At 45.2% G+C, this 21,503-nt stretch overlaps 1 protein-coding gene and 1 long non-coding RNA gene across 2 annotated transcripts in view; one reads left to right on the top strand and one right to left on the bottom strand.

Moving 5' to 3' along the window:
- Positions 1 to 7,252: 7,252 nt before the first annotated feature.
- LOC139275840 (uncharacterized) lies at positions 7,253 to 14,885 on the bottom strand. The gene is made up of 3 exons (XR_011595767.1): positions 14,807 to 14,885; positions 10,023 to 10,254; positions 7,253 to 9,688 (listed from the first exon to the last, which is right to left on the bottom strand). It is a non-coding gene; the product is annotated as an uncharacterized lncRNA (long non-coding RNA).
- A 77-nt stretch (positions 14,886 to 14,962) lies between these two features.
- Positions 14,963 to 21,503, top strand: part of LOC139276245 (histone-binding protein RBBP7) — a 61,670-nt gene continuing 55,129 nt past the window's right edge. Inside the window, exon 1 of the mRNA XM_070893951.1 lies at positions 14,963 to 15,172. Within this exon, the coding sequence (XP_070750052.1) occupies positions 15,148 to 15,172 (25 nt within the window). The 5' untranslated portion in view covers positions 14,963 to 15,147. The remainder of the gene's footprint in view (positions 15,173 to 21,503) is intronic.

The raw sequence follows: 21,503 nt of genomic DNA, 5'->3' as shown, positions 1-21,503 counted from the left end.
CCTGCATGCCAAATTTCAATGACTGATGTACCATGACACCCAGGTCTCGTTGCACCTCCCCTTTTCCTAATCTGCCACCATTCAGATAATATTCTGCCTTCACGTTTTTGCCACCAAAGTGGATAACCTCACATTTATCCACATTACACTGCATCTGCTATGCATTTGCCCACTCACCTAACCTGTTCAAGTCACCCTGCAGCCTCTTAGCATCCTCCTCACAGCTCACACCGCCAGCTAGCTTAGTGTCATCTGCAAACTTGGAGATATTACACTCAATTCCTTCATCTAAATCATTGATGTATATTGTAAATAGCTGGGGTCCCAGCACTGAGCCCTGCGGCACCCCACTAGTCACTGCCTGCCATTCTGAAAAGGACCCGTTTATCCCGACTCTCTGCCAACCAGTTCTCTATCCACGTCAATACATTACCCCCAATACCATGTATTGTGCTTTAATTTTGCACAACAATCTCTTTTGTGGGACCTTGTCAAAAGCTTTTTGAAAGTCCAAATACACATCCACTGGTTCTCCCTTGACCACTCTACTAGTTACATCCTCAAAAAATTCTAGAAGATTTGTCAAGCATGTTAGTATAGAGACATAAAATACGTCAGATCATTGGAGTTAAGGTACCCATCTGATAGATTAAAGTGAGATAGTCTGGACATCACCAAGAGCTTGAAATGGGCCCTTGGTACCAGACCGTGTACTGCTTGTTAGGAGTAAAAGAGATAAGGCGAATTCCAGTGAGGTGAAAGAATATTTAACATGGACAAAGTAGGGTTGATGGAAAATTACTGGAGGCAGGCATGGCCAAGATACTACCTTTGGTCTGAGTGACAATGGTATTTTGACTACTAGAACCAATTAAAAAAGGTGATTTTGTTAAAGACCATATATGGACACTGGCCAAACAAACCTGTGATAAGAAATGGGTTAAAAAATCAATACTCAAGGAATAGCTTCACACAGAGATTGCTGCGAGGACAATGAACAGACTGAAGACGACATTACCTGAGTCTGGGAGGTTCCAGAGACCAAGGGCTGTGAACCGCCTGTTGTTAAGTATATTGCGCTGCAAGCTTAATAAATCTTGATCCATTGCTCAAACATACTGACTGCTGCCTATTGGTGTCTTCAAATCTCAATGCCGCAAGCATGAAAAGGTCAGGCGCAGGCAGTGGAAGGAGTGTGCGACAAATCAGTCCCTCCCCCCCCCCTTCCCCCGACGAATGTTTGTCCCACCTGTGGCTTTAGTATTGGACTGTTCAGCCACCAAATAACTCACTTTAGGAGTGGAAGCAAGTGAAAGATGGTGTCTTGTCCCAGAACCTTTAACACGGTTTACAAGTTGGCAGCCCAGATGGGACAAGACAAAGCAGTTGGTATTGTGTAATCGATCGGACCTCGAGAGTGGTCTCCTGATCAGTTGCCACACTCGAGGGATAAACCCCTAATGGGGAGTGCCCATGGATTGCGTGCCAATAGTTATTGATGTTAGAGGTCTGTTAAGAAAATCACAAGATGGCTAGTAAGAGTTTTGTTAACACTTTTAAGAGTAAATTAGACAGAGGTGCCTGTGAGGATGAAGTACAGGTATTATTGACGGAAAGTTTAACCAAAGGAGAATCTTTAAAACAGTTTACAGTCCTAACATGGTGAGGTTGCTCTTTTTATATTCCGATTTTACTGGATAGATCTGGATCATCCTCTCTGCATCCACCTTGTCAAGCCCCCTCATAATCTGATACGTTTCAATAAGATCACCTCTCATTCTTCTGAATTCCAATGAGTAAAGACCCAACCTACTCCACCTTTCCTCGTCAGTCAACCCCCTCATCTCCGGAATCAACCTAGTGAATCTTCTCTGAACTGCCTCCAAAGCAAGTATATCCTTTCGTAAATATGGAAACCAAAGCTGTAAGCAGTATTCCAGGTGTAGCCTCACCAATACCCTGCATAGCTGTAGCAAGACTTCCTTGCTTTTATACTCCATCCCCTTTGCAATAAAGGCCAAGATTCCATTGGTCTTGCTGATCACTTGCTGTGCCTGCATACTATCCTTTTGTGTTTCATGCACAAGTACCCCCAGGTCCTGCTGTACTGCAGCACTTTGCAATCTTTCTCCATTTAAATAATAACTGGCTCTTTGATTTTTTTTCTGTCCAAGTGCATGACCTCGCACTTTCCAACATTATACTCCATCTGCCAAATTTTTGTCCACTCACTTAGCCTGCATGTCCTTTTGCAGATTTTTTGTGTCCTCCTCACACATTGCTTTTCCTCCCATCTTTGTATCATCAGCAAACTTGGCTACATTACACTCAGTCCCTTCTTCCAAGTCATTAATATAGATTGTAAATAGTTGGGGTTCCAGCACTGATCCCTGCAGCACCCCACTAGTTACTGGTTGCCAACCAGAGAATGAACCATTTATCCCTACTCTCTGTTTTATGTTAGTTAGCCAATCCTCTATCCATGCTAATATATTACCCCCAACCCGTGAACTTTTATCTTGTACAGTAACCTTTTATGTGGCACCTTGTCAAATGCCTTCTGGAAGTCCAAATACACATCCACAGGTTCGCCTTTATACACCCTGTTTGTTACAACCTTAAAAAATTCCAGCAAATTTGTCAAACGTGACTTCCCCTTCATAAATCCGTGCTGACTGTGCCTGACCAAATTTTGCTTTTCTAAATGTCCTGCTACTGCTTCTTTAATAATGGACTCAAACATCTTCCCAACCACAGATGTTGGGCTAATTGCTCTATAGTTTCCTGCTTTTTGTCTGCCTCCTTTTTTAAAAAAATAGGGGCATTACATATGCAGTTTTCCAATCTGCTGGGACCTTCCCAGAATCCAGGGAATTTGGTAAATTACAACCAATGCATCCCCAATCCCTGTCGCTACTTCTCTTAAGACCCTAGGATGCAAGCCATCAGGTCCAGGGGATCTATCTGCCTTTAGTCCCATTATCTTACTGAGTGCCATGTCCTTAGATTGTGATTGTGTTAAGTTCCTCCCTCCTTTTGGCCCCTTGATTATTCACTGTTGGAATATTGTTAGTGTCCTCTACTGTAAAGACTGATACAAAATATTTGTTCAGAGTTTCTGCCATCTCCATGTTCCCCATTACTAATTCTCCGGTCTCGTCCTCTTAGGGACCAATATTTACTTTAGCCACCCTTTTCCTTTTTATATACCTATAGAAACTTTTGCTATCTGTTTTTATATTTTGTGCTAGTTTACTTTCATAGTCTATCTTCCCATTCTTAATCATTTTTTTAGTTGTTCTTTGCTGACTTTTAAAAGCTTCCCAGTCTTCTGTCCTCCCACTAGTGTTGGCCACTTTGTATGCCCTTGTTTTTAATTGGATACCCTCCTTTATTTCTTTAGTTAGCCACGGATGGCTGTTTTTTCTCTTACACCCTTTCCTCCTCACTGGAATATATTTTTCTTGAGTTGTGAAATATCTCCTTAAATGTACACCACTGTTCATCAAGCATTCTACACTTTAATCTATTTTCCCAGTCCACTTTACCCAATTCTGCCCTCATACCTTCATAGTCTCCTTTATTTAAGCTGAGTACGCTGGTTAGAGATCCAACTTTCTCACCCTCCATCTGAATTTGAAATTCAATCATGCTATGATCACTCATTCCGAGGAGATTCTTTACTAGGAGATTGTTTATTGATCCTGTCTCATTACACAGGACCAGAGCTAAGATAGCCTGCCCCTTGGTTGATTCCGTTACATACTGCTCAAAGAACCCACCCCTTACACACTCTATGAACTCCTCCTCAAGGCTACCTTGACCAATTTGATTTGTCCAATCAATATTGAGGTTAAAATCACCCATGGTTAGTGCTGTTCCCTTTTTACAAGCCCCCGTTATTTCCTGGTTTATGCTCCGACCAAGATTTGCTACTGTTAATGGGCCTATAGACTACGCCCACCAGTGATTTTTCCCCTTATTGTTCCTTATCTCCCCCCCCCCCCCAAACTGTTTCAACACCCTTATCATTTGAGCCAATATCGTTTCTTACTATTGCAGTGATTCCATCCTTTATCAATAGAGCTACCCCACCTCCTTTTCCTTTCTGTCTGTCCTTCCAGATTGTCAAGTACCCCTGAATATTTAATTCCCAGTCCTGGTCACCTTGCAACCACGTCTCTGTAATGGCTATCAGGTCATACCCATTTGTCTCAATTTGTGCCGTCAACTCATCTATTTTGTTACAAATGCATTTAGACAAAGTGTCTTTAAGTTTGTTTTTTTATAACCTTTCTCCTCTCTCCTTCAAACTCATTTTCTTTATTTATCAGATGGGTACCTTGGCCGCAAATTTCCCCAGACGCTTACAGCGGCGTATCTCGATGTGGTGCACCTACTTCCTGGAGGAACAAAAACACCAAAAATCTATCTTGTAATTTGGCTGCTCCCTTGTCGTCCGGATCCATCGGCGTCACGCAGCAGAGTCTTGGGTGGGGGAGCTTCGGCCGTGATTGTTTAGCATTGCTGGCAGGAGGGCGGGGCTTGGGCCCAGCGTGGCGTACAGTACCAGCAGGGGCACGAATGACTGTTTTGAGTGTGTGCGCATGCGCAATGGGCACTTCAGTCTGTGGGCATGTGCATTGTAACAGGAAGCTTGGCAATCGGCCAATTAAAGGGAGAGCGTCCTCAGAATAAGTGGCTATGGAACATATATAAAGGAGGTCTGAATATTGATGTTTGTGTGGCTGAGGGAGAGGAAAGGAGCGCTGGATAGGTGTAAGCGTGATCTTTGAACATTACCTGCGTTTGAGTTCAATAAACGAATGGCGCAAGAGCGTGCAAGAACCAAGAATTTCCTCCATGAGGAAGTGGAGAACTTAGTAACGGCTATTGAGGAGAAATGGCTGGAATGGATATCAGCAAGAGTGGTCCGTCAAAGGTCTCCCCCAAGGAAATGAGGAAAAGATGGATCCTCGTTGCCGAAGAATTCTCCGCTGGAGTCAATACCGCAAGATCTGGAAGCCAGTGCAAGAAGAAATGGCAGCACATTGGTCAAGTAGTGAGTGCAATATCTTCATCTTTAAATTGAATTGCAGTGGAAAATGTGATCAGCTATATGTGTCTCACCCATCAGAAGCATACCATGTCTAACAATTTATATTTTCATCTTTACAGAAGAAATTGGCCCACAACAAGAGGGAGAGAACTAGAACAGGAGGAGGTCTGCCAAATCTGCATCAATTGACACCCCTGGAACAGAGGGTTGCTGCCTTGCTGACCCGCTCTGGCAGAAAAGAATAAGCTCTGCACAAGCTGGACCCACACGCGAGGGTGAGTCATTAAAATGCATAGTGTCCCCTCAAATCAATCTGCTGACTGGCCTGCTACGCCTGAGACTATTCATGCCACCCATCCTGCCCCCTCCTGTGCTGCTAACCATTTGACTGTTGTGTTATCTTTTGCAGAAGACAACATTTCTCAAGATCCTGAGGATGTAGATGCATGCGCTCCAGATCAAGGCGGGTGGAGGAGGAGGGGTCCATGGAAATGTGTGCTCAGGAGAATGCTGACCGTGATATCGATCATGACATATCACAGGGCATCACACAGCCAGCACCCTCCATTAGCTTCTCGGCAACCTTCTATGGGTTCACACCTTCCGAGGTCGTGGCTCTGAGTGGCGGTCGGGAAATGCGTATTGGGACCCCCAGTGCCCCACCGTCCCAGCCTGCGCCTCGCACTGGAGGGGTGCCACTAGGTAGACCCAAAGGCGAGGGGAAGGAGAAGCTGACCAGTCTCTCCTGAGAGACAGCCCTCAGCAGAAATCAGGTTTTTTCATTGGATGAGGAGACCAATGCCCTCACAAGATCACTCGTGGCGGCTGTCAAAGGGGTGCGTGATGAGGTCGCCACACTATCGGGTGAAGTCTCGGCACTAAGACGGGAAGTCAGGGCAGTATTTCAGAGGGTGTGCAGACGATGGCAGATGCCATGAGGGAGCTGGCTTCTGCAATAAGGGCACAAGGGCTGGAGACTCAAATTTCACTCCCACTTCACTCCATGCACCAGCCATTGGTCAGACCCAAGCCGGGCCCCCAACCACCATCACCGACCCTATAAGTGCACTTTCCATGAGATATGGGTGAGGGATGGGTGCAGACTTTCTTTCCTGCTGTGGCTATTGTTGTTGTTTGTATCATTGAAGTGCACTGTAAAATTCACAATAAAAGATATTTTGCATCAAAACTGAATCATCCTCCATTACGACCACACAACATTTAGGGTCAACTGTAAAAAGTAAAAATCCCTCACCCCTACAATCATGCGTGTTTGCCGCCTCTAGCCCTGGCCGGAGGGCTATCCGGTGCGTTCTGCAGTCGGCAAGGTAGGACTGCTCTATTTTCTGCAGCTGATTTATCTTTCATTTATTTGTGGTGATGTTGTGCTGAAGATGTTGTAATGTTGTGCTGACGTTGTGAAAGTCTTAGAGCTTTGGAATCCTCTAACTCACCTTCCCCCCTCCCCGCCATCTCTGGCTAGCTGATTTCTTAAATGTAGGTAAGGTTTTCCTGTGCCTACAAAAGTGGCCACATGCACTGGCCTAAGTTAGTTTGGAGTAACTTTCAGCTGGCCAAATTTGCTTCTATGGCCAAAACAGGCGTAAGTGGCTGGTCACGCCTCCTTTTGGAGAAAGAAAACTAAACTAAAAAAAAACCTAACTAATTGACTTACACTAGAGCAAGTTAAATGGGGAAATTTGCGATTTTAAAGTTACTCCAAAACAAGCTACTTGCTCCAAAAAAAAAACGGGGCCACTCCTGGGGAAATTTGAGCCCCTTAACTCCAATGATCTGTCTTATTTTATGTTTCTTTATACTAACTATGGTTCAGATATCTTGTAATTAGTTTTTTTAAACAAATTCTAATTTCTACTTTGCATGTTATTTAACAATTTGACCTTCATTAGCGGCTTGTTATCTGAGCTTACACAAAACTGCTTTTTGACTGCCTTCACATACATTCGAATAGTCTCTAACATTCCCATATCCGCAGAGAATCATGGGTAAGATTAGTTGGTCAATGACTACAACTAAATATATATGTATATGATCCCCATCTACTATGAATCTCTAATTCTCTTAATACCAGTCCTTCGTGGCAGAGTTGAAACCACACGTGGAGTGGGGTGTTCTTGTATTAAATATTTGTTTGTCCGTGGATATTACATCACTCTTATCTGGTTCCAATCATATATTCCTTTAAGTTTAATGCGTAAGGCTCGATATCTCACATACCCCAATGTTTTCTACTCGATAAACTGGGAGGGGTGTGGCTCCGTGGGGCAAGATTGGGAAGTATATCCGTGACCAAGGGTTACAATACAATGTCAAAACGAAACGTATTGCAATACAATGCGCGTCACCACTAACATATGTTGTGGTTAGGATATACATATGATCGCCCACGGATGGTCAATTTGTGTTGATTGTAGGTTCTTTGGGCCAACTGACCATATCACACTTCCGCTCGCAGCTCTATCCTTGTGGCAAGATGACTGGCCAAACCACCTCCTTCCGATGGCAGTGAAGATTTCTTTTTGGTCCTTGCCTTTTATTCCCCTCAGTAAATCACTCTAGGTGATCTGCAAATCAGCGTCGCCCCCACCCTTTCTCCGATATAACGGAGGAGTTGCTCAAGTTGGCATTCTTCCATTTTGACCTGACTCTACTGGTTATCAGCTGTTAAAGTCTTTATCTCCTTATCAGACTCGGTCACTTAAACAATGTCTGAGAGGGTTGCAAAGTTTGCAGAGGTGATCAGCAACACAATATGAATTGTGCATTAGGCAGGAAGTTGTATTAGTGAAATTGATGGGATTGAAGGCCAATAAATCCCCAGGTACCTGATAGTCTGCATCCCAGAGTACTTAAGGAAGTAGCCCTAGAAATAGTGGATGCATTGGTGATCATTTTCCAACAGTCTATCGACTCTGGATCGGTTCCTATGGATTTGAGAGTAGCTAATCTAACACCACTTTTTAAGAAAGAAGGGAGAGAGAAAATGAGTAATTATAGACCGGTTAGCCTGACATCAGTCGTGGGGAAAATATTGGAATAATTATTAAAGATGAAATAGCAGCACATTTGAAAAGCAGTGACAGGATTGGTCCAAGTCAGCATGGATTTATGAAAGGGAAATCCTGCTTGACAAATCTTCTCGAAGTTTTTGAGGATGTAACTGGTAGAGTGGACAAGGGAGAACTAGTGGATGTGGTATATTTGGACTTTCAAAAGGCTTTTGACAAGGTCCCACACAAGAGATTGGTGTGCAAAATTAAAGCACATGGTATTGGGGGTAATGGACTGACGTGGATAGAGCTGGTTGGCAGACAGGAAGCTGAGAGTCGGGAATAATGGGTCCTTTTCAGAATGGCAGGCAGTGACTAGTGGGGTGTCACAAGGCTCAGTGCTGGGACCCTAGCTATTTACAATATACATTAATGACTTGGATAAGGGAATTGAGTGTAATATCTCCAAGTTTGCAGATGACACTAAGCTGAGCGACGGTGTGATCTGTGAGGACACTAAAAGGCTGCAGGGTGACTTCGACAGGTTAGGTGAGTGGGCAAATGCATGGCAGATGCAGTATAATCTGGATAAATGTGAGGTTATCCACTTTGGTGGCAAAAACACGAAGGCAGAATATTATCTGAATGGCGGCAGAGTAGGAAAAGGGGAGGTGCAGCGAGACCTGGGTGTCATGGTACACCAGTCATTGAAAGTTAGCATGCAGGTTCAGCAGGCGGTGAAGGCAGCAAATGGTATGTTGGCCTTCGTAGCTAGGGGATTTGAGTATAGGAGCAGGGAGGTCTTACAGCAGTTGTACAGGGCCTTAGTGAGGCTTCACCTGGAATACTGTGTTCAGTTTTGGTCTCCTAATCGGAGGAAGGACGTTCTTGCTATTGAGGGAGTTCAGCGAAGGTTCACCAGACTGATTCCCGGGATGGCAGGACTGACATATGAGGAGAGATTGGATCAACTGGGCTTATATTCACTGGAATTTAGAAGGATGAGAGGGGATCTCATAGAAACATAAAATTCTGATGGGACTGGACAGGTTAGATACAGGAAGAATGTTCCCGATGTTGGGGAAGTCCAGAACCAGGGGACATAGTCTAAGGATTAGGGGCAAGCCATTTCGGACTGAGATGAGGAGAAACTTCTTCACTCAGAGAATTGTGAACCTGTGGAATTCCCTATCGCAGAGAGTTGTTGATGCCAGTTCATTGGATATATTCAAGAGGGAGTTAAATATGGCCCTTACGGCTAAAGGGATCAAGGGGTATGGAGAGAAAGCTGGAAAGGGGTACTGAGGTGAATGATCAGCCATGATCTTATTGAATGGTGGTGCAGGCTCGAAGAGCCGAATGGCCTACTCCTGCATCTATTTTCTACGTTTCTATGTTGACTGGTGTCCTGTTTTGCAGGCCGCCTTTCAGTTATAGATGTCTTGATTGTAGCACTGTAGCCTCACTCAGTCCGATCTCATTATCTCGTAACAACGTTATTCTGAGATTGCTTCAGATCAGCAAGTTTAATGAGATGTACCCTTGCACACAGCTTTCAGTCTCTTCGAGTCGTTCCCCTGTGACTCCTCCAGCGGAACCTGATTTGATCTTCTCTTATCTGAGGGAAGAAAACCGGATGATTAGAATATTTATATTGCAGGGGAGGGGAGTGGTGTGGGAGGCAATCCTCTGTCACAGTCCTGTACGGAAGCGTCGAATGGCTAAAGAGTAGGTACGCGCCAGTTGTTGAACTCTCCCAACCCTCATCGGCCCCGCCATATCCACGATGGTGTGTCTCCCCAGCAGCTGCACTGTCTTCTGCTTACGGAGGATCAGCACCCCGAGACTTGGGATGCCCCACCAATCTTTGCCCTTTCCTGGGCATTCTGCGCATGCTTCGCCTGAATTTTACAGATTGGGTGTGGCAGAAGGAATCAAAATAAGTTTCTCACCTGCCCATTAAATGTAATCCGCCACTGGTTCGCCAGCCTGGAGAGCAACGTGAACTCCACTCAGTGCCTCTGTTACTTTCTCCAGGCACGCCTCCTCACTGCCAGTAAGAGCTGGACCCCAAATCAGGCTCCCACGCCGTGTCTTGATCTCATCAAAGAGGGCTTGGAGGGCCCCATCCACAAAGTTCTAGAACCTCTTGTGACCATCCTTGCTTAGCTGTTCATCAGTCATCTGCAGGAAGAGAACAATTACACAATAATTTTAGACTGCTTGGCATATTGCTTGGAAAGTGATCACAATTACTCACTAGTTAATACAGAGATAGATATATCTATTTCACATTGCTCCGATTGAAAACATTCATTACTGTTCTTAAAACTGATGTATTATTAAATTGAGATTGATTTAAAATCAATTAAATTAATCTAGTTTTTTTTCCCAATCAATTTGCACACTGCTCAGATTGAAATCATTCACTACTCTTTATAAAACATATGCATTATTAAATTAAGTAAAACTTAAGCATTTATTAACTTGTGCATTAATACATTAAAATGAATTTAAATCAATCAGATCAATGTCGTTCCTTAAATCAATGTGCACAATGCACAGATTGAAATCACTCACTATTGCTATGCTATGATCAATCAAATAAGTCAAGCCACATGGCATTTTTAGCAGAAAGAGTGTCCTCTAACCTTTCAGTCTTCAGAGCCTCAGCCTGAAGGAAAACTTTTCACAATGGCTTTTATATGACCACTCCACCAATACTTGAGGCCCAATACTTGTACCCAGTCACTTATTGATCATCTGTTTATGCTGCTCCGTTGCGCTGACACATGGGAAATTTTACGTTCGCCGTTACGCAAATGAGTTTGGGCAGAAACTTGAACCATATATTCAAAAACAGTGCAATGTCAAGCACAATTTCCCAATTGCGCCCAAAGCGGAAATTCTAGGCCAAGCAGTTTTGATGGACCCAAGTTTCCGATATCCACTAGAACGGCGCTCCTCCGAGAGGCCCGCCTATTTTGTGGAATGTAAAGCATGCCAAAATATTACCACACGATTCACCGAGTGCAGCAGGCCTGTTCAGTAGTCAGCGCAACGCAGCACAACGGCAGGGTGGGGGGGGGGGGGGGGCCGAGCTACAGCCCTGGGCCAAAAAGAGTACCGGCAGCTGCGCGCATGCGCAGTGGAGTTGGCGCATGTGCGCAGTAGATCCTGGCTTCCAGATTCTGTGCTGCTGGCTGCGTGGGAGGGGTCCGAAGCATGCAGCCCCTAGCTCTGGATGAATGGGCTCCTGCAGAGTGCCGATTTCCAGCCTGCAACACGCAGCCCCTAGCCCTGGCCGGGCTCCCGAATGGGTAGGTGAGGTAGGAACTTTTTATTTTTTATTTATTGATTTTTGAAGGAAAAAAAATGAACTAAAACGAAACTAAATTAACTCACTAGAACTGGAGCAAACCAAATGCCAAGAATTGCAATTTCTAAACTAGTTGCTCCAAAAAAATAGGAGCAACTCCACCCGAAACTTGGGCCCATCGATATGTGTAATTCACAAATAGCTGCAGTACTACTAACCTCCCTCTGGTGGCAACGTTTTGCCACTTGAAGTACCTACTGTAACTGCTATCAGCAAACTCACCAATGCCAGCTCAATTACTCCTGGTCTGATATACATACTGAATGAACTCATACACAATCGTCACCAAAGCCATACGTGTGCTTTGAATCCTGAAGTTGTTTTCATGCTGAACAACAGATACTTTCCATTTATACAAAAAAACTCAATGTTAGTTGTTTACATTTTTTTAAATCCTATTTCTCATCTACATGGTGACATCATCCAAGACAACGTCAGGTTCCACATGTACTCGGACAAAACCCAGCTCTACCTCAACCACCTCTCGACCCCTCCACAGCTTCTGCGTTGTCAAACTGCTTGTCTGACATCCAATCCTGGATGAATCATTGTCATTAGTCCGCACCACAAACTCCGTTCCCTACCTACCGATTCCAACCCCTCTATGGACACTGTCTCCGGCTAAATCAGACTGTTTGCAACCTTGACGAGCTATTTGACCGAGCTGAGCTTCCGATCCCATAATCCTCTCCATCGCAAATTACCCCTACTTCCACCTCTGTAATATCACCTGTCTCCACCCATGCCTCAGCCCACCTGTTGCTGAAACCCTCATCCATGCTTCCTCCAGAGTTGACTATTCCAATGTTTTCCTGGCTGACCTCCTATCTTCCGCCCTCAAGAAACTTGAGCTCATCCAGAATTCTATCACCTGTATCTTACCTTGCACCAAGTCCCATTACACCATCGCCTCAATTTAAAAATTTGCATCCATGTTTTCAAATGGCCTCACTCCTCCCCATCTCTGTAACCTCCTCCGGTTCTACAATCCTCCGGGACCACTGCGCTCCTCCAATTCTGGCCTCTGATCCATCCCCCACCAATGGTGGCCTTGGCTTCAGGTGTCTAGGTCCCAAGTTCTGGAATTCCCACACCAAACCTCTTCACCTCTCTCATCCTTGAAGGTGCTGCTTAAAACCTACTTCTTTGACCAAGTTCTGACAAAAGGTCATTGACCTGAAACGTTAACTCTGTTTCTAACTCCACAGATGCTGCCTGGCCTTCCAGTATTTTCTGTTTTTATTCTTTGACCAAGGGATTGGTCATCAGTCCTAATGTCTCTTTCTTTGGCTTGGAATAGTAGAAACTTACAGCACAGGAGGAGGCCATTTGACCCATTGTGCCTGTGCTGGCTCATTGAAAGAGCAGTCCCACACCCCAGCCTTTTGTCCATAACCTTGTAAATTCCTCATACTCAAGTACCTATCCAACTCCCTTTTAATTTTATTAATGGAATCAGCTTCCACCACCTTTTCAGGTAGAGCATTCCAGATCCCGACAACTCAGTGAAAATATTTCTCCCATCTCCCCTCTAGATCGTTTTCCAATCATTTTGAATCTATGACCTCTGGTTATTGACTCACTCGCCAAAGGGAATACTTTTTCCCTATTTACTCTATCAAAACCTCTCAGCATCTTGAAAACCTCTATTAAGTCACCTCGTAACCTTCTCTGTCCCAAGGAGAAGGGTCCTAACTTTCCCAACCCCTCCTGATGACTAAAGTCCCTCATCCCTGGTAACATTCTGGTAAACCTCCTCTGCACTCTTTGTATGGCCTTTACATCTTTCCTGAAGTGTGGTGCCCGGAATTATCCACAATACTCCAGCTGAGGCCTAACCAGTGATTTATAAAGTTTGAGCATAATCTCTTTGTTTTGTATTCTATTTCTATATTTATAAACCCAAGTAACCAGTATGTTTTTTTAACCAACTTATCCTGCCACCTTTAAGCATTTCTATCACTTTTTGTCTGATTACGCTTTCTTTTGGACATTTTACTCCATTAAAGGCTATATAAATGCACATTGTCTGAATGGCTCAGCTAAATGCTTCATTTACAAACGGAGGATAGTGCAATTATGACAATGTGTATTTATTAGGATGAAGATTAATATAGAATCATAGAAATTTACAGCACAGAAGGCGGCCATTCAGCCCATCGTGTCTGTGCCGGCCGAAAAAGAGCTATCCAGCCTAATCCCACTTTCCAGCTCTTGGTCCGTAGCCCTGTAGGTTACGGTATTTCAAATGAATATCCAGTACTTTTTAAATGTGATGAGCATTTCTGTTTCTACTATCCTTTCAGCCAGTGAATTCCAGACCCCCACCGCCCTCTGGGTGAAAAAAGTTCTCCTCAAATCCCCTACGCATTACTGATATTATGTAACACGTACAGAAATTTTCCAGGACAGCTTGATCAAAAAAAATTAACTATCTAATCCAAGAGGAAATGGATAACAACACTAATTCTGTATCTGTGCAGGAGAGCAACTGGTGTGACCCAAATTTCAAAGCCTGTGAAAACAGGCTATCCAGGCGGAAGAGGAGGCCTCTAGACTTGACTATTCCAACGCACTCTTGGCTGGCCTCCCACATTCTGCCCTACGTAAACTTGGTCATCCAAAACTTGGCTGCCCGTGTCCTAACTTGCACCAAGTCCCATTCACCCATCACCCCTGTGCTCGCTGACCTACATTGGCTCCTGGTTGAGCAAATTTCTCATCCTTGTTTTCAAATCTTTCCATGGCCTCGCCCCTCCCAATCTCTAATCTCCTCCAGCCCCACAAACCTCCCGCTGAGATATCTGCACTCATCTAATTCTATCCTCTTGAGGATCCATGATTATAATCACTCAATCATTAGTGACCATGCCTTCAGTTGCCTACACCCTAAGCTCTGGAATTCCCTCCCTAAACCTCTCCGCCCCTCTTTCCTCCTTTAAGACACTCTAAAACTTACCTCTTTGACCCTTTGGTCATCTGCCCCAATGTTTCCTTATATGGCTTGGTGTTCTTTTTTTGTCTTATAACACTCCTGTGAAGTGCCTGGAGACATTTTACTACGTTATAGGTGCTATATAAATAAGAGTTGTTATTGTTAAAGGCACTATATAAATACAAGTTGTTGGGGTCGCACTCCATGACGTCTTGGCGTCATCACGTTACCCCAAAGCGCAGTGACCCGCGTTTAAACAGCTGAGCGCGACCACCGTGCAGTAGAGGCGGTTAAAGGGGAGGGGATGGGAGTCACTTGCACCAACAGCGAACACTTGGTAACTTAAGATCGGGGAGACAATAGCAGCCGCTAGCGCCTTTTCGTAGGGTGACGAGGGCCAGCTACCCCCTAAATGCCAATACCTTACGAGAGCGTTATAATGACACCGGACAACAGCGAAAGAAGACGAAATCGGCGCGCAGTCCTGCACTCCCAGCATTCTGTCTGCGCATGGGCAGAAGTAGTCGGACGACGTACGCACGCTCGGCAGCAGCGTGACACGGGCGGGGGCGGATTGTCACACATGCGCGTTACGTTGGTCGGGGTGAAATTTGTGGCGCGTGGACCGTGGGTCGGTTGGAGAGTAAGCGCGCGCGCGGGATCGAGCGAGGCCGATTGTTCGTTTTTCAAAAAAAAAATTAAAACCATTTTAAATTAAAACCGTGAGCAGCAGCAGCAGCGGCGGCCGCAGCCTCCGTTCCGTATGGTGAGAATGGCGGATAAAGAGGGTGAGTGGAGTGGGGCTCCGGGAAGGGCGCAGCTCAGCGGGACTCCCTTGTGACTGATGTCCCCCCTCCCCTAGTGATCCGTGTGCGAGACAGCGAGCAATTGGCACACAACAACATCATGTGGGGAGTGGTGGCTTGTGGCGCTAAAACCCGGGCATGGCGGGCTGCCCGGGCACCGAAACAGCAGCGACTGCCGCGCTGCGCTTGCACCCGGTCACTGGAAGTGGGTTGTAGGGAGCGCGGGGTGGGAAATGCAAGAGGCGAGGGCGAGTACTCGGTTTGGGGGAATCGTGTGCCGCCACTTTTAAGACAGTATAGATCGCTCAGTAATGTGAAACTTGTGTTGCAACTTGTGGAGGAGTCCAGAACTAAGGGATCATAAATATAAGACAGGCACCACTAAATCCGATAAGGAATTTAGGAGAAATTTCTTTACCCAGAGAGTGTTGAGAATGTGGAACTCGCTGCCACAAGTAGTTGTTGAGGCCAGTAACATAGATGCATTTAAGGGGAAGCTAGATAAGCACATAAGGACGCAGGGAATCGAAGGTTATGTTGGGATGAGATAACTTCTAACCGAGCACTAAATAATAAATGCGAAACATCTCGCATTTTTTTAACATCTATTTTAAGTACTCTACGTTAACTTGCAGATACGGATCCTGCTACGTTCCTTTTGCACAGTTTTAGAAGATGCTTTATTTTGTCAGACGGTTTACTGAGCAGACGCTGCAGTGTGATAGTCGGGTGATCCTATTTCATATCCGACAATCATAGAAATTTACAGCATAGAAGGAGGCCATTCAGCCAATCGTGTCTGTGCCAGCAGACAGCTATCCAGCCGAATCCCACTTTCCATCAATCCCCTCTAAACTTTCTACCAATTACTTTAAATCTATACCCCCTGGTTATGGACCCCTCTGCTAAGGGAAATAGGTCCTTCCTATCCACTCTATGTAGGCCCCTCATAATTTTATACACCTCAATCAGGTCTCCCATCAGCCTCCTCTGTTCCAAAGAAAACAATCCCAGCCTATCCAATCTTTCCTCATAACTAAAATTCTCCAGTCCAGGCAACATCCTTGTAAATCTCCTGTACCCTCCTCGTGCAATCACATCTTTCCTGTAATGTGGTGACCAGACCTGCAGCAGTGTTTTATGCAGTTCAAGCATAACCTCCCAGCTCTTGTATTCTATGCATCAGCTAATTAAGGTAAGTATCCCGAATTCCTTCTTAACCACCTTATCTTTCCTGCAATTCCATGTTTGAACTCCTCCAATCTGGTTTCTGTGCCTGCCACAGTACCCAAATGGCTCTCATCAATGTCATAATGACATCCTTTGTGACTGTGACAAAGGCAAACTATCCCTCCTCATCCTCCTTTACTTGTCTGCAGCCTTTGACGGGGTTGACCACTCTATCCTTCTCCACCGTCGTCCAGCTGGGTGGGACTGCACTTGCTTGGTTCCATTATTATCTAAATCGTAGCCAGAGAATCACCTGCACTGGCTTCTCTGCCCGCCCCGCATTGTTAACTCTGTCCCCCATGGGTCTATCCATCCTTGGCCCCCTCCTATTTCTCATTTACATGTTGCCCTTGGCGTCATCATCCGAAAACACCGTCCGTTTCCACATATATGCTGATGACACCTAGCTCTACCTCATGACCACTTCTCTCGATCCCTCCGCGGTCTCTAAATTGTCAGACTGCTTGTCCGGCATCCAGTTCTCGATGAGCAGAAATTTTGGGAAGACCGAAGCCATTGTTTTCGTTTTCCACCACAAACTTCATTCCCTAGCCACTGACTCCATCCCTCTCCCCAACTGAGGCAAACCAGACTGTTCGCAACCTTGGTGTATAATTTGACCCTGAAATGAGCTTTGGACCACATATCCGCAGTATAACTAAGACCGCCTATTTCCACCTCTGTAACCGTCTCCGTCCTTGCCTCAGCTCATCCGCTGCTGAAGCCCTTGCCCATGCCTTTGTTACCTCTAGACTTGACTATTCCACGCACTCCTGGCTGGCCTCCCACATTCTACCCTATTGTAAACTAGAGGTGATCCTAAACTCGGCTGCCGTGTCCTAACTTGCTCCAAGTCCCGCTCACCCATCACCCCTGTGCTTCCGGTTAAGCAACGTCTTGATTTCAAAATCCTTATTTTCAAATCCCTCCATGGCCTCGTCTCTCCCTATCTCTGTAATCTCCTTCAGCCCCACAACCCCCCGAGATGTCTGCGCTCCTCTAATTCTGCCCTCTTGAGCATCCCTGATTATAATTGCTCGATCATTGGTGGTTGTGCCTTCTGTTGCCTGGGCCCCAAGCTCTGGAACCCCCAAATTAAACCTCCCCGCCTCTCTACCTCTCTTTCCTCCTTCAAGACACCCCTTAAAACCGACTTCATTGACGTCACCTGCGCTAATTTCTACTTATGTAGCTCGTGTCAAATTTTTTGACTCGTAATACTCCTGTGAAGCGCCTTGAGATGTTTCACTATGTTAAGGCGCTATATAAATACAAGTTGTTATTTACACATCCTGCTACCTTCAGGGATCTGTGGACATGCACTCCAAGGTACCTCTGTTCCACTACACTTCTGTGTCCTACTATTTAGGTATTGTGTATTCCTTTGCCTTGTTCGCCCTCCCCAAATGCATTACCTCACACTTCTCCGGATTGAATTCCATTTGCCACTGTTCTACCCATCTGACCAGTTCATTGATATTTTCCTGCAGTCTACAGCTTTCTTCATTATCAACCACGTGGTCAATTTTTGTATCATCTGCAAACTTCTTAATCATACCCCATTTTGTGTTATGCCACCAAGTCTAATTTGTTGGGCAAAATGCTATTCGAATCATCCTTTCAGCTGGGTGTCAATTTTGAAGAAAGAACACATGTATTTAATGCTTTTCTTAACCTCAAGACGTCCTAAAGTGTTTTCCAGCCAAATAAATTATTTTGAAGTGTTGTCACTGTTGTAATGAAGGAAACACGGCAACCAATTAATGCACAGCAAGCTCCCACAAACAGCAATAAAATAAATGATGCGATCATGTGTTCTAGGTGTTGATTGAGGGGTGAATGTTGACAGAAATCCACACATTTATATAGAAAAGCAGGGTTCTTTTAAAACAAAAAGAAGTTCTGTGCTTCTGTGATCTTTATTACTGAAATTAATTGCTTGAAATATGTTCAGCATTCTGAATTTTAAAATCTGATCTGAAACTATCACTGTTTACTTCAGGATTGACAATTCCAAACTAGATCGTATCTTTTTTTTTTGTCAGTACAAGGCATTATAGTTACATACAATAACCACTCTGATTGGACTCTGACAAAAATAGTGTCTTTCTATGGTGCTGTTCACTTGCAGCGTGAAATTTGGGTGGTTGTTGGCTCTGAGCCAGAGTGAGGAAAAAGAAAGGAGTTGAGGGGTAAAGCTGAAAGCACGGTTAAAAAGGATTTTCTTGAGATTTTTGAAAGGAAGATGGAGGGATTGGGTAGGTGGTTCCAGAGAGCAGGGCATAATGTGTCGCAGCTGGGATGCAGACTGGTATAGGACAGTGTATGTGGGGACACATGGATGGAGGCGATCAAAGAGGTAGGGTGGAGCAAGGCCATTGCAAATTTGAAAATGGGGGATAAGGGTCTTCAAATCAATTTGCAGAGGGTTAATGAGCCAGTGGAGCTTAGCAAAGGCAGGGTAGTGGAAGTGTGAGAATTTGTATGAATGAGTTTATGGATTTGGATGTTTTAAATGAGTTATGATTTGTGGAGGCGGAGTCTGATTAGGAGAGCATTTAATATTTTGAGTCTCAATGTAATAAAGGTGTGGATAGGGTTTTGGGGTGGTGATTGAGAGAAGATAAGAAATAGGAACATTGGAGCCTGCTCCACCATTCAGTATCATGGCTGATCTGATCTTGGCCTCAACTCCACTTCCCTGCCCACTTTTCATAACCCTCGACTCCCTTATCATTCAAAAATCTGTCTACCTCCACCTTAAATATATTCAATGACCCAGCCTGCATTGCTGTCTTGGGTAGAGAATTCCAAAGATTCATGCCCCTCTGAGAGAAGCAATTCCTCCTCATCTCCGTTTTAAATAGGCAACCCCTTATTCTGAAACTATGCCCCCCCCAGTTCTAGAATCCCCCACGAGGGGAAACCTCCTCTCTGCATCTACCCTGTCTTATACGCTTCAATAAGATCACCTCTCATTCTTCTAAACTCCAATGAGTATAGGCTCAACCTTTCTTCATATGACAACCCCTTCATCTCAGGAATCAACCTCGTGAACCTTCTCTGAACTGCCTCCAAAGCAAGTATATCCCTCCTCAAATAAGGAGACCAAAACTGTATGCAGTACTCTAGGTGTGGTTTCACCAACACCCTGTACAGTTGTAGCAGGACTTCCCTAGTTTTATACTCCACCACCCCCCCCCCCCCCGTAATAAAGGCCAACATTCCATTTGCCTTCCTAATTACCTGCATGCTAACTTTTTGTGTTTCATGTACAAGGACCCCCAGATCCCTCTGTACCACAGCATTTTGTAGTCTCCCCATTTAAATAATTTGCTTTTTTTTTTATTTTTCTGACCAAAATGGATAACTTAACATTTCCTACATTATACTCCCATTTTTGCCCACTCACTTAGCCTATCTATATCCCTTTGCAGATTCTTTGCTTCCTCCTCACAACTTGTTATCCCACCTATCTTTGTATCATCAGCAAACTTGGCTACATTACACTTGGTCCCTTCATCCAAGTTATTAATATAGATTGTCAATAGTTAAGGCCCCAGCACCGATTCCTGTGACACCCGACTAGTTACAGTTTGCCAATCCTCTATCCATGCTAATATATTACCCCAAGACCGTGAGCTCTTGTGCCTTCTGGAAATCCAAATACACACATCTATTGGTTCTCTGGAGAGGGATGAGCAGAGTTGGGTGATATCAACGATCAAATTTTGTCTGATTATGCTTTATGGTCTTTTCCTCTGCTAAAGGCGGTCTATATAAATGCAAGTTAGTACAAGAGTGGGGGAAAGTGGTCTTCGTAAAATCTGTCTTCAGTTTTATTTTGGAAAAAAGGTGGTTTGATGATTGGAATAGCACCACTGAAATAAAGTGTTCCCTTGAAAAGGGGTGAGTAAAGTCAGTTTTAAGGGGAAGTAGAGAAAATGGGCTCAATTTTCCCCCGGGGAGGGAGGTGCCGATCCGAAGGCTTCCAGGGGGCGGGGTGGGAAGAGAGAGAGAAGGGGAGAAGTCGCAATACTGCAATTAGTTAAGGTGGGGGGGAGGGAGGAGGGGAGTGGGGTGGGGAGGAGGGGAGGGAGGAGGGGAGTGGGGTGGGGGGGAGGGAGGAGGGGAGGGGAGTGGGGGAGAAGGAGGGGGAGTGGGGGGGGGGGAAGAGGGAGTAGAGGAAGTAGAGGAGAGAGAGAGAGAGAGGGAGGGAGAGGGAGAGAGGAGGAGAGAGAGAAAAGTCACAAAACCTTGGGTATGGTCCATCCATACAGACCTTGGGGAGAGAGAACTGCGAACCTGCCCTGCCTGGCTGCTTTCCTGTTGTTCTGAGCTTCTTTCAAAGTTTAAGCCTTCTGCATCATGGTGCTACGTAGGAGACGATTGATTCAACGTCATCACATCAGAGCCCGTAGGGTGCTGGATAGGAGGCATTACCCATCTCTGGTATATCGAGACAGGCGTTCGTACCTCCACCTGAGTGGTGCAGACTGTGTCAGAAGGCTGCGTTTCTGCAAAAAAGTTCAGTGTAAGGGGTGTCGCAGTTGTGTGGGACGGACTGGTTGGTCTGGGTGCTCTTTACCTTTCCATTGTTCATAGGTTTATATGTAATCTTCAGGGCACCTGACCGAGGGCCATGCGGCTCTTTGTCCTCCGACGAGCACACGATGGGCCGAGATGGTCTCCTGCACTGTAAATTTCTATGTTTCTTTCTAAGTTGTAAGCGAGATCTGTGAGTTGCTCAAAGCAGACCTGCAACCTAAAAGCATCAGGAGGACTGATTTGTCAGTTTAAGTGAAGGTTACAGCTGTACTTTCATTCTATGCCTCCGGCTCGTTTCAAGCTACAACTGCGGATGTGCGCCATCTCTCAACATGCATCACATGTCTGCATTCGCCAGGTGACAGCTGCAGTGTATACGTGGAGGAATGACTTCATAAAGTTCCTCATGACCACCCAAGCAATCCATGACTGGGCTGGGCTTCTCCAGGATTACTGGCTTCCCAAAGGTATGGGGTTGCATTAATTGTACCCACAGCGCCTTTGGAGGATTCTGAGATGTACAGGACCAGAAAAG

This window comes from Pristiophorus japonicus, chromosome 11 (assembly GCF_044704955.1).
Source record: "Pristiophorus japonicus isolate sPriJap1 chromosome 11, sPriJap1.hap1, whole genome shotgun sequence".
Lineage (NCBI taxonomy): Eukaryota > Metazoa > Chordata > Chondrichthyes > Pristiophoridae > Pristiophorus > Pristiophorus japonicus.
The sequence above is the reverse complement of the archived record's forward strand: the minus strand, read 5'-3'. Positions and strand labels throughout refer to the sequence as shown.